Source organism: Neoarius graeffei, chromosome 20 (genome assembly GCF_027579695.1).
Source record: "Neoarius graeffei isolate fNeoGra1 chromosome 20, fNeoGra1.pri, whole genome shotgun sequence".
Taxonomy (NCBI): Eukaryota; Metazoa; Chordata; class Actinopteri; order Siluriformes; family Ariidae; genus Neoarius; species Neoarius graeffei.
Genome location: NC_083588.1, coordinates 16,948,886 through 16,964,611, shown reverse-complemented (window position 1 = coordinate 16,964,611; position 15,726 = coordinate 16,948,886). Strand labels below are relative to the sequence as shown.

At 40.6% G+C, this 15,726-nt stretch overlaps 1 protein-coding gene across 1 annotated transcript in view; it reads left to right on the top strand.

Moving 5' to 3' along the window:
- LOC132869197 (serine/threonine-protein kinase/endoribonuclease IRE1-like) overlaps nt 1-15,708 on the top strand; it is a 17,401-nt gene extending 1,693 nt beyond the window's left edge. Inside the window, exons 2-6 of the mRNA XM_060902531.1 lie at nt 6,281-6,428; nt 6,583-6,710; nt 7,223-7,346; nt 13,892-13,959; nt 14,283-15,708. Of these exons, the coding sequence (XP_060758514.1) occupies nt 6,597-6,710; nt 7,223-7,346; nt 13,892-13,959; nt 14,283-14,669 (693 nt within the window). The 5' untranslated portion in view covers nt 6,281-6,428; nt 6,583-6,596 and the 3' untranslated portion in view covers nt 14,670-15,708. The remainder of the gene's footprint in view (nt 1-6,280; nt 6,429-6,582; nt 6,711-7,222; nt 7,347-13,891; nt 13,960-14,282) is intronic.
- The last annotated feature ends 18 nt before the right edge of the window (nt 15,709-15,726 follow it).

Sequence of the window (15,726 nt, the reverse complement as noted above, 5' to 3'; positions counted from 1 at the left end):
GCCATTATTAATAAACTTGCATGAATGCTGAAGCAGGATAAACGGGATAATGCAATAAGGTCGGTTCCTCGCGTCAAGCTGCTACTGTCTGCATCAAAATTGGTTTACAGCCTGACTCAGGGATGTCCGTTTCCTGTAAGCCAAGAAGGCTATGATAAAGCTCATCACAAGCACGACGTAGGCTACCTTTTAAAATAAGGGGTCGGAAGGCGAATCGGGAAGGCTGCGTTATTCAGGGATGAGAATGAAAAATATTAAAGTCTGAAAAAAGCCAGGGGTTTGGGGGCTGCAGGCACCCAGTGGGGCCCAGGGGCAGGGAGCTGATGATTTTTGGCTTCTTTTTTTTTACCCCAAAACCATTAATTTTATCAGCAAAAAGCTGCAATGTATTTGGAAATAAATTCCCCTTCTTGGTGGACTCCCAGGTGAAAATGATTAATATGGTACAAGATACTTGTTTTTAATCAATTCACATTTGATGATTTCAAAAAATCAATGCACCTTTTAATATAAACGAGCTCTACAGTATTATATTTCTGCATTTTAGCTATTCATGTCTTTGAATACTCTAATCCTTTACAATGAAGTGCAAACCAGAAAAAAGTTCTGTCATATAATTCTCTTAAGCTTTCTTCTGATGTTATCATGGTAGCAGGAGGTCTTGCATATTAAGCAGGCAACATTCAACATCACTTATCACTTCCCTTTCAACTGTTGTGTGAACTAACTAGGTTTTATCTGGACAGGATGCTGTGTAATGTAATACAGATACCATATGGTCAATCTGAAGATCAAGATGGTGATTTTGAATTAAAGAACAGGCATGTACAATGGGCATTACATATTGGATTTTTTTTAAATCAAAAACTATAAGTTCATCTCAGCCTAAAGTTTGGGCAGACGCTCCCGCGCGGCACATGCCATCAATTCCCCCCCATCCCCAGACCCGTTTCAAGCTATTTGGGGGCCCTAGGCAAAGGGGGATCTGGGGCCCATAATTATCCCCCCTCGACGAAAGGCCTTATGGCCGCCTACCCACTTAAGACTTAATAAATAAACATCACACATATTGTAATCATTCTTACGATTTTTACTTAATAAATGAACTCTTTACATTATTATAAATAATTATCAAACCCAATTGAACACAAGAATAGACAAAATATACGATATGATTTTGATAAACACAATAAGTTAATCTGGGAGAAGTTGACAGTCTTTCACCTATTTGTGTGGCACATATTAGAATTTTTAGCCAGTCCTTGCAAGTTTGTAAGCTTGTTGTGCATGACAACGTTTACATCACTGTTATAAACACTGTCTACAAGATAACTACCATTAACGTAAGCTAGCTACCAAATTTGCTTGTCGACCCGCTTGGTATTAATGAGTGTGTACATTCTCACTTACCAGTGTCTTGTTTTTTTCTGTCTTCCTCTTCCCTTTTCTTCTTTCTCTTCTGGCTCCCTGAGGGGTAATTTCGCTTCATATTTGATTTAGTTTTTTTTTTTTTGCCGCGGAGCTCTGCAACCACTTGACTGGACGGAGATGGGCATTGAGGGGTTGACAACAGACTGTCATTGCACTTTGAATACATAACCAGTCGTTCAGCAGCGGGGGCCCTTCGAGGGCTGGGGCCCTAGGCAATTGCCAAGTCTGCCTACCTTGTTGCAACGGGTCTGCCCGTTCCCCTATGAAATGAGCAATAAGTAGGAGAGTTATACACGGTATCATACCTAAAATGTTATCAGAAATATAGATATGATACTATGATTCTCCCCAACATGCTACATTAGATAAGCTAACCCCATTTATAAAAAGATACACACTTATATATGACGTGTATTTGATATATGTGATATGATGTATATTCATACATTGTTACTTTACGGAAATCTTCAATAAGTTTGGTCTTTTCATGCCAGCCTGTTGTAGACCTAAATATGATGCACATGAAATGACACTCCTCACCTCAACATGTCCTTTACAATCATTTAAGCCACCATGGGCAATGCTGAAACCACTGTTGCAAACAGTACATCGCGCGAAACTGTCATTATTGTTGACCCTTATTAGACAGGGAGATTCGTTTGTGTAATCTGAGGTGAAGTGGGTTTTGTACTTTGTTTTTTTGGGGCGCGCGTTCTCTCTCTCTCTGCCATGCCGATCCTGTAGGCTGCACTGACTCAACTGAAAACTCCGGTCCTCGAGAAAAGAGAAGCCCGCCCACACTGAAAGCTGATTGGCTTATTTTGCTGAGTAACCCAATCAGGATGCTCTTTGTCTAGCATGCGCTCTCTCTCGCGCTCCCTCGCGCACTCCGTCATATGCGCGATGCAGACATTAATGTTTCGCGTGCACGCGCTTGCTCTAGATTCCGGGAGATATTCTCCAATGTGCGGGCATCAGGGAGCCGCTATCAATATGCGGGAGACTCCCAGAACTTCCGGGACACTTGGGATGTCTGCGTTATAAGGTGACCACAGATCGTTAACCATACACCCCCGAGAATTTCTCAATGGGTTTAGATCAATCTCAAAAACGATCATTTTGGTCAGAAAAAGTCGGAAATCCGCCGATCGGCAGAAAATTCTCATCCCTGGTTATTTTTAATTAGCACACCTCTCCGTCTGTCTTTGTGTGCGCGCGCGTGAACGAGAAGAAAGAGCACTATGAATGAACAGAATGATATGCAACGGAATTTTTTTTTTCAAAATCGCGAGTCTGATTGTGTGGCGATAGGAATCCATTGTGTGGTGCTGTGCCACACAATGGTCTATGTATGGGAAACCCTGGAAAGGGAAGTCTGCTCAAATCAGATTTTTAGCTGAAAATTCTCATTCCTGGATATTGTATCCATACAGAGACCCACAGAAAATAACACAAAAGTGATGCTTTAGAAGAATGTTTATAATTTCACTTGTAAACTTTCACTTAAAACTTTCAAACATAAATTCAAAATAGCACTAAGAATAAAATTTCTGCGACACAACTGCAAAAAGAAATTCTCAAGAGTTAAAAACATTTCAATATGATAAATATATTTCGTTTATACAGAGGTGCAGATCCTACTGGATCTGCAATTTAATTATACTTCTCACTACAAAAAAACCCCAAAACATAATATAAATCTTAAGTTAATTTCAATGTCTCATAAGTACTTGTTACATGCACATGTACAAATGATCAACTATTTTTAATTAAAAAAAATAAGATAACATTAAGAATTTACATAAAAGGGTGTGAATGACCTATTGTAGTCGCTGGGCAACATGGACTTTCAACTCCCTCCAAAGATTTTCTATGGGGTTGAGATCTGGAGACTGGCTAGGCCACTCCAGGACCTTGAAATGCTTCTTACGAAGCCACTCCTTCATTGCCCGGGCGGTGTGTTTGGGATCATTGTCATGCTGAAAGACCCAGCCACGTTTCATCTTCAATGCCCTTGCTGATGGAAGGAGGTTTTCACTCAAAATCTCACGATACATGGCCCCATTCATTCTTTCCTTTACACGGATCAGTCGTCCTGGTCCCTTTGCAGAAAAACAGCCCCAAAGCATGATGTTTCCACCCCCATGCTTCACAGTAGGTATGGTGTTCTTTGGATGCAACTCAGCATTCTTTCTCCTCCAAACACAAGAAGTTGAGTTTTTACCCAAAAGTTCTATTTTGGTTTCAACTGACCATAGACATTCTCCCAATCCTCTTCTGGATCATCCAAATGCTCTCTAGCAAACTTCAGATGGGCCTGGACATGTACTGGCTTAAGTAGGGGGACACGTCTGGCACTGCAGGATTTGAGTCCCTGGCGGCATAGTGTGTTACTGATGGTAGCCTTTGTTACTTTGGTCCCAGCTCTCTGAAGGTCATTCACTAGGTCCCCCCGTGGGGTTCTGGGATTTTTGCTCACCGTTCTTGTGATCATTTTGGCCCCACGGGGTGAGATCTTGCGTTGAGCCCCAAATCAAGGGAGATTATCAGTGGTCTTGTATGTCTTCCATTTTCTAATAATTGCTCCCACAGTTGATTTCTTCACACCAAGCTGCTTACCTATTGCAGATTCAGTCTTCCCAGCCTGGTGCAGGTCTACAATTTTGTTTCTGGTGTCCTTTGACAGCTCTTTGGTCTTGGCCATAGTGGAGTTTGGAGTGTGACTGTTTGAGGTTGTGGACAGGTGTCTTTTATACTGATAACGAGTTCAAACAGGTGCCATTAATACAGGTAACGAGTGGAGGACAGAGGAGCCTCTTAAAGAAGTTGTTACAGGTCTGTGAGAGCCAGAAATCTTGCTTGTTTGTAGGTGACCAAATATTTATTTTACCGAGGAATTTACCAATTAATTCATTAAAAATCCTACAATGTGATTTCCTGGATTCTTTCTCCCCATTCTGTCTCTCATAGTTGAAGTGTAACTATGATGAAAATTACAGGCCTCTCTCATCTTTTTAAATGGGAGAACTTGCACAATTGGTGGCTGACTAAATACTTTTTTGCCCCACTGTATTAGTTTTTAAATTACCTAAATTAGATGAAACACAAAACTTGTCACCTTACTCGGTCACACCGGAGCGCACACTTTCACATTTGTAAAAGACTATTCACGTGCCCTGTGTCCGAAATCACTCCTACTCACTATATAGGGCACTATATAGTGAGTTGGCCATTTTGTAGTGCTGTCTGAAAGGATAGGATTATTACACCTTATATAGTGCACTCAAAGTATCCCACAATGCATCGCAAAAAGTAGTGTACAACCGATGGTCACTAACCAAAGCAATATATCCCATCATGCATTGTGGTTGCGCTGAAAGAAATCGAGTTCCGTCTCAAATGTGATTTAATAAAAGACAGCGGCAAAGAAGAAAGTATTCAGCCTTGATTTAAAAGAACTGAAAGATGCAGGTACTTTGTATTGATTAATGTGGGAAATGCACTCAGTATAATATGGATTTATCACAAAAATGCATGCATGTACTTATTATTTTGAAAACCCACCAGCCGACTGATCTGGCACATTTTAATTGTGCGACAGTAATGACGTAAATAACAGCGTGACAGACTAGCGTCCGAAAACATTTATTTCATTTTACCAATGAGCTCACCTATATAGTAATTCCCTATATAGGGAGTAGTGAACGAGTGAGCGATTTCAGACATGGATGGTAATGCCATGATAATCACTTTCACTCTTTCGGTTTCGATTGGTTTCTCTTTCGCGGTGGGAACGCCCACCGTAAACAGGATAAAATCTGTCTGACATCCCATTAGGGAATATAGGGATATATTTGGGTTGTAGTTTGGGCTATTTGGAGGTAAAACTTGTTACTAGATGGCACGCAGACTTTATGCGCTTCGGATGATTCAGTTTATGATTCAGGACAGCGATTTGGTTCAATCTTGAGAACTGCGATACTGATGAACAGTGCCCCCCCCTTTTTTTTTTTTAAACTTTGACTCAATCCAGCCAAAGATCAGATTGAATAAGTGTAACTTTTATTTCTTATGAGCAGATCGGTTGATAATGTGTTATCTTAGACTGATGTTTGCAACACGAGGTCAGCGACCAGTCCACTGCAGCCCAGACAATTGGACAAACCAATAACTGTGCATTGCTATCGATTATCAATGCTGGAACAGCCCATGAAGGAGGCAGCATGTCACTGACCATGCTTGACCATTCCCCACAGGTGTGAATGGGAGTGTAAATGGTTGTTCGTACCCCGCCTCTCGCCCAAAGTCATCTAGGATTGGCTCCAGCTTCCCTCTGACCCTGACAGATAAACGGTGAAGATAATGGATGACGGATTGATGTTTTGGCCCTCTTATACCACTTGTACCATAAATTTCATCAGCGAGTACAGGCTCAACACAATACACATTTTACCTGTCCACGTACAAAGTTCGATCCTGTTATCTTGCCCGCCTCTCTCTCAGTATTTCTTGATGTTAATAAGACGAAAAAAAAACCCCACATCAATCTGCTGAGAAACCACAAAGATGTGGCAGAAAATGTATAGCCTTTACTTCTTACTGTTAGAAAGATTTGATACCAGAGAGTCCTTTCAAAAATGCCAAATTTTATCATACCAACACTTACACGTTTTCAGTTTATGTCGAAGGTCCCTTTGCAAGTCGTTACTACAGAACCAGTATCGTAAGAGAATAAGCATGTTAATATATACCTGAAACCAGTTAGAATTAAGCATTCAGGATCACTGTGGTATAAAGTGAAGTAGTGTAATGACTGTAGTCACTCATCCATGGCTTTTCTCACTTCCAGACGTGCAAAGTGGACATCTTTTCTGCTGGGTGCGTGTTTTACTACGTGGTGTCGCAGGGCTGTCATCCATTTGGAAAGTCCCTACAGCGGCAAGCCAACATTCTCCTGGGAGTCTGTTCACTGGACTACTTACAGCCAGACAAGCATGGTGTGTCCTCCTCCATATTTCCTGTGCATACCCATTATCTTTTGTTCATCAAAATGAACTAGCCATTATGATAGATTGGAATAATTTCTCTACTCTTAACAAAGCAGCTCGTGGTAGATGATTTGTATTAAGAGACAAATTTGGTCTTCTGCAGAAGGTATTGTGGCCATGAACCTGATCGAGCAGATGCTGAGCGTGGAGCCCAAGAAGAGGCCGTCAGCAGAACAAGTGCTCAAACATCCCTTTTTCTGGATCCTTGAAAAACAGCTACAGTTCTTCCAGGTACTGAACAGCAAAACCAGTGCAATATGATGTTCTCTTTAGGAATGTGGAGTATACTGATTTACTTACTGAAGAAAAGCATTTTCATTGGGGGCAACTGTAATTTCTTCTTTGAAGATATGATACTAGATCAATGTCTGTTTTTTTTTCTCTTTATTGAATTAATTCCACTTTGTATTTCTAGAGGAATATATATATATATATATATATATATATATATATATATATATATATATATATATATATATATATTTATATATATATATATATATAAGGAAAACGGGTGGCATTTTGTTCCAGGCATCATGGGCAACTTGACACTGTTACTCTGCGGACTTAAAAGGGCAAATTTTAGAGGTTACAATGTAAAGGACCATATTAGCATGGTCGATATAGAATTTATAAGATTACTGATCGTTAATATGGAATCGTATTTACACAGATCTAATGCTATGAGTCCTGATATTTCGTGGTGCTTAATGGAAAGTAAACCCAATGCATTTTTCTCCTAGGACATGAGTGACCGGATAGAGAAGGAGCCACTAGATGGAATGATCGTGAGGCAGTTGGAAAGAGGAGGGCGGGCCGTGGTGAAAGGAGACTGGAGGGAACATATCACTGTGCCTTTACAAACAGGTGTGGGTTTGCGTTTTATTACTTAGATATAAAGTACATGTTACTTCGTACAGGGTTCCTACGCAGTATAGAATTTCATCTTGGTAATTTTTGGGTTTGGATAGGTATGGAAAAAAATGTTTGTTTCCAGACAATTGCCCCTCCTTTCTTTTCTAAAATATAAAATTAAGCAAGGCACGACGTGCGTGCGATATGTCTGAGGTAGGGCTGTGCGATATGGGAAAAAATGAATATCCCGATACATTTTCTCCATTTCACGATATACGATATATATCTCGATATACTGAAATCTCCTCTAAAGGACCCCATGAAATCTAACTTTTACTCTTTACTGTTTTCATTACAATCCCTGCAGATTAAATAACATTCTTGGTTAACTTTACAGGTGGTTTTCAACAACACATTTTAAATTGTCATGTTAGTGATTAATCACAATTGAATTGAAATAAGACTATTTTTATTCAACAAAGATGTGGCACAAACAATCTTGAAAACTGCAACAAAGGGGCAACACAATACAGAGCTGCTCAGAGCTCAAACCAATAAAGTGCAAGCTCAACACAGAGAAAGACATTTAGCCTAAATAAGAAAAGTGCTCATTCATTAAATTATTTTAAAAAATAGATCTCCAAGCTATTAACCTGACTACTGAGAACCACTGGAACATTCACAATAAAGAGAGAGAGAGATAGAGGGAGAGAAGAGAGAGATCTGCAAAACATAATTTTTCTCTTTGCACACTTTTGAACTGAATGTTTTCTGGCTCTGCCTCTCAGATGTGTATAATTCCGGCTGCTGCCTTTTGTGATGACAGTTTTTTTTTTTTTTTGCACACTTTACAAACTGGCATTTGCTGTTCCACGTCCTCCTCGCGATATCCAAAAAAATGCCAGATGACTGACCCCTTACTAGTTCTTTTAGGAACCAATTCGTCCGCTTCCATTTTTAATTTGTCGCTGAAATTGACAGAGCTTACACGGCAGCCTATGCAAAATCAGCGATTTGCACGAACTGAGTCAGCGCTGTAAACCGGAACTAGGAAATCTTCCCGCCGGCAGTGTTGCCAGATACTGCTGACGTTTTCCAGCCCAAAATATGTTCAAAACCCGCCAAAACGCACTTAAAACCGCCCAATCTGGCAACACAACCGAAACTAGAAAATCTTCCCGGAAGTTCCTTTCAGCACCGAGATGTCGCCCGGGATTGGTTGGCGAGTGCGTGACGTTATTGTATTTTTTACCCTTAAGCAGCCTCTCACGTTACTGCCTGAGGGACAGGGAGAAAACCACCGGAAAATGTTTTAAACAAACACGAAACGAATGCAAGTCGGAAGATGACCATAAAATACTCGATAGTTACGATATAATAATTTTATGTATCGCACACAGAATTTTCGGCGATATATCGAGTATATTCGATGCACAGCCCTAGTCTGAGGTGAGTTCTGTGGTGGGCAGCACGGTGGTGTAGCGGATAGCAAGAAGGTTCTGGGTTTGAGCCTAGTGGCTGATGGGGGGGGGCTTTCTGTGTGGAGTTTGCATGTTTCCCCCCACAGTCCAAAGACATGCAGGTTAGGCTAATTGGTGGCTCTAAATTGACCGTAGGTGTGAATGGTAGTTTATCTCAGCCCTGCGATGATCTGGCGACTTGTCCAGGGTGTACCCTGCCTCTTGCCCATAGTCAGCTGGGATAGGCTCCAGCTTGCCCACGACCCTGCACAGGATAAGCGGTTATGGATGGATTTCTGTGGTGTCTGACATTTACCACGTTGGGCTACATCATATCTATGCAGAACTTTAAAATAAATAAATAAAGGTGTAAGTTTTGCTGGTGTGAACGATGGCAAGTGCTTGGTGTGTGTGTTAGTTGGAACAGATGTGCGAGAACATGGTTGTCTTTACTTGTGCGCGCGCGTGTGTGTGTGTGTGTGTGTGTGTGTGTGTGTGTGGTGCACTCGCACAAGACTTCTTAGCTTGATGTGTCTGACTACGATGTCTCATCTTTAGGTTTGAACGTACAGTGGGGCAAAAAAGTATTTAGTCAGTCACCAGTTGTGCAAGTTCTCCCACTTAAAAAGATGAGAGAGGCCTGTAATTTTCATCATAGGTATACCTCAACTATGAGAGACAAAATGAGAAAAAAAATCCAGAAAATCACATTGTCTGTCTGATTTTTTTTAAAGAATTTATTTGCAAATTATGGTGGAAAATAAGTATTTGGTCAATAACAAAAGTTCACCTCAATACTTTGTTATATACCCTTTGTTGGCAATGACAGAGGTCAAACGTTTTCTGTAAGTCTTCACAAGGTTTTCACACACTGTTGCTGGTATTTTGGCCCATTCCTCCATGCAGATCTTCTCTAGAGCAGTGATGTTTTGGGCAGGGCCGTCGCAGGGGGGGTGCGAGGCCCTGTGTGAACTTGAAATGCGAGGCCCTAATCTTTGACATGGATGCGTAATTGCGCATGAATAACAGTCGCACGGATGCAACTATTCTAGTTCTATTGCACGCATAATCTCGCTGCAATACGTTTTATCAAGTAGAATAATACAGCATAATCATGCACATAGTCTCAGCTATGACTTTTTGCTATTTATTTCAAAGGAAAAAAATCAACTGTGCAACGAGTGGTTACAGTACATCAAGTCAGTTCAGTCACTTTATTTTTAGCATCTTGACATTTTAAACAAGCAGATTAGGACACTTTTCATTCATTATATACATTTATTAATCACAACTATACACAACTCATTTTACTTATTATTTAACTTATTTACAACACTAACCGGAACAGATGAGATGGACTCACCATGCGTAAAATTTTAAATTTTTTCCACTTCTCAGCACCCGATTCATGCTTGCGAAATCGGTCGCGTTCTCTTGCCGTCGACATGTTTACTTTCCCCCGCTTTAACTTTCCTCCTCTCCCGTCTTCAGTGAGGACGCATTACGTAATGACAATGAAAAACTCGCTTTGTTTGGATTTGTTTTTTATTTGTTTGTTTGATTTTATGTGACATCTCATTGATACAAAATCATACATAACTAATGTATTTATTTAAAAAAAAAAATTTTTTTAAAAAAACCAAACACAGCAAGATTTAAGGCGCGAGGCCCCCTAGTGGCGCGAGGCCCTGTGCAGTTGCACAGTTCGCACAGCCTATGGGACGGCTCTGGTTTTGGGGCTGTCGCTGGGCAACACGGACTTTCAACTCCCTCCAAAGATTTTCTATGGGGTTGAGATCTGGAGACTGGCTAGGCCACTCCAGGACCTTGAAATGCTTCTTACGAAGCCACTCCTTCGTTGCCCGGGCGGTGTGTTTGGGATCATTGTCATGCTGAAAGACCCAGCCACGTTTCATCTTCAATGCCCTTGCTGATGGAAGGAGGTTTTCACTCAAAATCTCACGATACATGGCCCCATTCATTCTTTCCTTTACACGGATCAGTCGTCCTGGTCCCTTTGCAGAAAAACAGCCCCAAAGCATGATGTTTCCACCCCCAGTAGGTATGGTGTTCTTTGGATGCAACTCAGCATTCTTTCTCCTCCAAACACAAGTTGAGTTTTTACCAAAAAGTTCTATTTTGGTTTCATCTGACCATATGACATTCTCCTAATCCTCTTCTGGATTATCCAAATGCTCTCTAGCAAACTTCAGATGGGCCTGGACATGTACTGGCTTAAGCAGGGGGACACGTCTGGCACTGCAGGATTTGAGTCCCTGGCAGCTCTTTGGTCTTGGCCATAGTGGAGTTTGGAGTGTGACTGTTTGAGGCTGTGAACAGGTGTCTTTTATACTGATAACGAGTTCAAACAGGTGCCATTAATACAGGTAACAAGTGGAGGACAGAGGAGCCTCTTAAAGAAGTTACAGGTCTGTGAGAGCCAGAAATCTTGCTTGTTTGTAGGTGACCAAATACTTATTTTACCGAGGAATTTACCAATTAATTCATTAAAAATCCTACAATGTGATTTCCTGGATTCTTCCCCCCCCCCATTCTGTCTCTCATAGTTGAAGTGTACCTATGATGAAAATTACAGGCCTCTCTCATCTTTTAAGTGGGAGAACTTGCACAATTGGTGGCTGACTAAATACTTTTTTGCCCCACTGTATGTATGGATGCCTGCGTCACTCAACCAGTCTTTTGCAGCAGGCTGCAGCTTGTTTCCTGTGTGTTTGCATGTATTTGCATGATGGTCTGTATGTGCCTATGACAGAAGGAAAGACATAAAAAGACAAAGGGGGGAGAAGTGTTCTAAACTTTTTATGACCAGTGATTTTACGTTTTATTCCTGGTGCTGTCCAGTTTTCAAAATACATTTCTTTTAATGTATGATTAATTTGTTCAACAAATAACTATGAATAAGTCAATTATTAAACTAGTTTTACTTCATCTGATATTCAGTGAAGCAAAAAGTCAGTGCACTTCTGTCCCCTTTTTATCAACATCCCTCTGGTTACTGTTACAGGTAGAAGGGATCAGTTTAGTTTTTCAGATCTGAATGGCAAAAACAGAACAGCGCTGCATTGAACTTGTCTGGGTTTGGTGTTAATTGATTTGTCTGAGCTACAGGACCTTGCCACAGAGAGCCATTAGAAATTTTGCAACATGCTAACTTACTCAATGTAACATGCATATTAACAGTTGGATTTTAAACATTTATTTAAAAACAAGCATCTACTTATTTGTATGATGGCATCAAGTATGGTCTGAAAAATGTACTCTGACATCTGGAAATTTGAACTGGTAAAAGTGTAGGAACCCTGTTTGCAGTGCTGTAATCTTGGTAAATTTATTATACAGTTCCAGGCAAAAGTTTGGACATGCCTTCTAATTCAATAGTGTTGTTTTTCTGTACTTAGTTGAGCGGTTTTCGACATAGATTACTACGTTTGTGCAATAGGGCTTTTTTTATGCCTCCGCCACCGTAAGGTGCAGGAGGCATTATGTTTTCGGGTTGTCCGTCCGTGGGTGCGTGCGTCCGTCCCGCAACCTTGTGAACGCGATATCTCAAAGGCTAATGAAAGGAATTTCACCAAACTTTCACCATTTGTGCGCTTTGGGACAAACATGAACTGATTTAAATTTTGAGATCAAAAGGTCTAAGGCCAAGGTCACTGTGAGGTCAAATGTCTGTCCGAAAACCTTCTGAACACAATATCTCCAAGGCTGATACAAGTAATTTCACCAGGTCAAGATTACTGTGAGGTCAAATGTCCATCCCCAAGTCACAACTCAATAAGGCGTGTAGTCTACCGGGCGGAGGCATCCCCATCGACGCCATTGGCGTCGAGTTCTCATCTCATCTCATCTCATCTCATTATCTCTAGCCGCTTTATCCTTCTACAGGGTCGCAGGCAAGCTGGAGCCTATCCCAGCTGACTACGGGCGAAAGGCAGGGTACACCCTGGACAAGTCGCCAGGTGGTGTCGAGTTCTATCTAGTTTAATTATTATTTACTATTTGATCTCTCGTGTGAAGAAGGAAAGAACTTGCACTAATTAACTTTTGACGAGGCACCTGTTAATTGAAAAGCATTCCAGGTGACTACCTCATGAAGCTGGTTAAGATAATGCCAATAGCGTGCAAAGCGTCATCAAGGTAAACACTCGCTACTTTGAAGAATCTAAAATACGAGTCAGTTTTGATGTCTTCGGTATTGTTCTCTAATGTAGAAAATAGTTAAAATACAGAAAAATCTATGAATGAGCAGGTGTCCAAATCTTTGCCTGGTACTGTAGATCAAGACTTGAATTAATTGCAGGGATGGCAATTTTCCGCCGAATGGCGGAAATCCGCCGTTTTGAATTTCAATTTTATCATTTTTGTGGAACGTCTAAATCCGTAGAGAAAAGTTTTAGAGGGGGTTAGGTACCTAACTTTTATTGCTGCTACCGAGATTAGTGTCAAATCGTATCGAAACCACATGTCTCGCTAACAACGGAAGCTTCTATATTGAGTGTAACAATGAACAAGAGGGCTCTGATTGGTCCACTCTACATCCGCTGTACACGCACTTCCGCTTCCCTACTTTCCCGGTTTGGTTTGTTTTCACGACCGGCATTTTTAAAAACACGAGCGAAGATGGAGCAGCATGAAGAGCGGTTGATTGAGGAAGTACGGACATCTATACGACTCCAGTTCTAGTCATTATTAAAAAAAAAAGTTCTAGTCATTATAAGTAACCGGAGGATAAACACTCCACTAACCACACCCACCAACTACTCCTAGCGACTTCGCGCCCCCTTGCGTTGTGTCGGTGAATAACTTTAGATACTTACTTATTTTTATCATGTATTTTTCACACAATATACATGTAAAATGGCTAGAAAATAGGTAGAAGAGGCTAAAAAGGCTAAAGCTTCAGGGGGGCGGAACCCCCCATTCAGAGTTTCAGCTGAAATAAAATTTTCCTGTTGCCATCCCTGTAATTGTAATTATGTATCTATTGAAAATCAGTCTTTAAGAGACCTGTCCGTGCTGGTGTTTGCAGAACATTTTCTTCTGAAAATATTTTAACGTAAACTAATCCTTTTACAGATCTCCGCAAGTTTCGCTCCTACAAAGGCGGCTCTGTTCGAGATCTTTTGCGGGCCATGAGAAACAAGGCAAGTCTGCTGTCCTGTGTCTTGTGGTGACCTGCATTTACATGTGTACAAACAAGCAAGTGGAATAATTGTCCTTTAGTTTATTGCTTTTTAATCAACCCTGTATGTAAATTTGTCATTTTTAATTTCGCTGTTTAAATTCTTTCATGGCTAAAATCACACAAGTGAGAATATGTAGCATGGTTTTATTTGCACAACATTTTTAATTATTGCCAAGGTTCAATATTTTATTTTTTATCAAGGTAGCTTTATGGTCACTTACTCTTGCACATCCACCTTAAGCAATGTTAGCACATTTACTTGAAAATGTACTTTTTCCACAGAAGCACCATTACCGTGAATTACCCGAGGAGGTTCAGGAGACACTGGGCTCAATTCCAGATGACTTTATCTCCTACTTCACGTCCCGCTTTCCTCAACTGCTGCTCCACACACACGGGGCCATGCGCTTGTGTGCCCACGAGCGTTCATTTCTGCCCTACTACCACATCTTAGAGTTGCCTTCATGGACCATTAACACACAGCCTGAGGCCAAACCCCCAGAGCCAATTCAAAAGGACTCCTCTTCATTCATACATTCAGAACTGCCATTAGACCCAGATTTTTCCCCACCGTTAGATTCTCCAATATTACCTGAATGCACTGAACATGTGCAACAGGAGCAAAATGCCTTCTCCGTTCCATCCAGCCAAGAAGATGGCGTGCTGTAAAAGAACAGGATTGGTTTTGCTATTCTGAATGGACACCTCTCTCTGAGTTGGTACAGTCCAGGCCTGCAGTGCCTGAGCTGTGTTACTTGCATGAGGTGCCATCCCACATCAAAGTGCCTTACCCGTTTAAGACAAAATGGTACTTTTCCGAACTGCCTAGTTCCTGGTGAAGCTAGACTAATCTGGATTCAATCCTGTTTTTTTGGACCATGGTATTATAATAAACTGAAGAGGTTTTTTTTTTTTTTTTCTAAATAATTCTTTTTGTAAAGGCTGAAAACTGTGATGCTTGCATACGCATGAGGTAAGGACTATTTGTATTCAACTCTTGAGTTGTCAAGAGTTATTCTGCTGTGCAATGTCAGTGATGCTCAGTCAAGAGATTATGCTGTTAAATATATATTTTTGTACGTATCTTGAATGGTGATAAATCCGTCTATGTGGCCAGTGTGCCTTTTTTTAAAAAAACTGTTCTCTGTCTTGGCTGTGTGACGTTGGGGGAGATAATTGTTCCTGCCTGTTGCTGTGCTGCTGCTGACCTCAGTTGTATCCAAAGGGAACTGGAATATTCAGATTATTTTACGCATTTCCATTTTTCTCATCATGGCTTGTCGGGTGACATTTGCAAATTGTTGTACAGTTTGACATATTACATATTTGATATGAACATAAATCAAATGTATTTTTTAATTTTATCTATGGAATTAACATTTTAGACAAGTTTTAATAGGTGACCGTTACAAAAACAATGATCAGGCCTGAAGACTATAGATCAGATTAGTTCTCATTCTCTCCCCTGCCCCTGAATGTATGCACACTTGGGCCAATTTCAAGCACATTAAATTAATTCAGGTCCAATATTAATTGTAGACCACATTATCCCGGTTTTATTGCATTAAATGGGAACAGTAGCCACACTTAACTTTATATGTATAAATATTTTGTTTATGCCCTCATAGAGGTATATTAATTTATTTAATTTTCTTTTTTCACCAGTTGAAAAATTCCATGATTTAATCCTTTTTTTTTTTTTTAAATTGTTGTTAAAAGCTGCTAT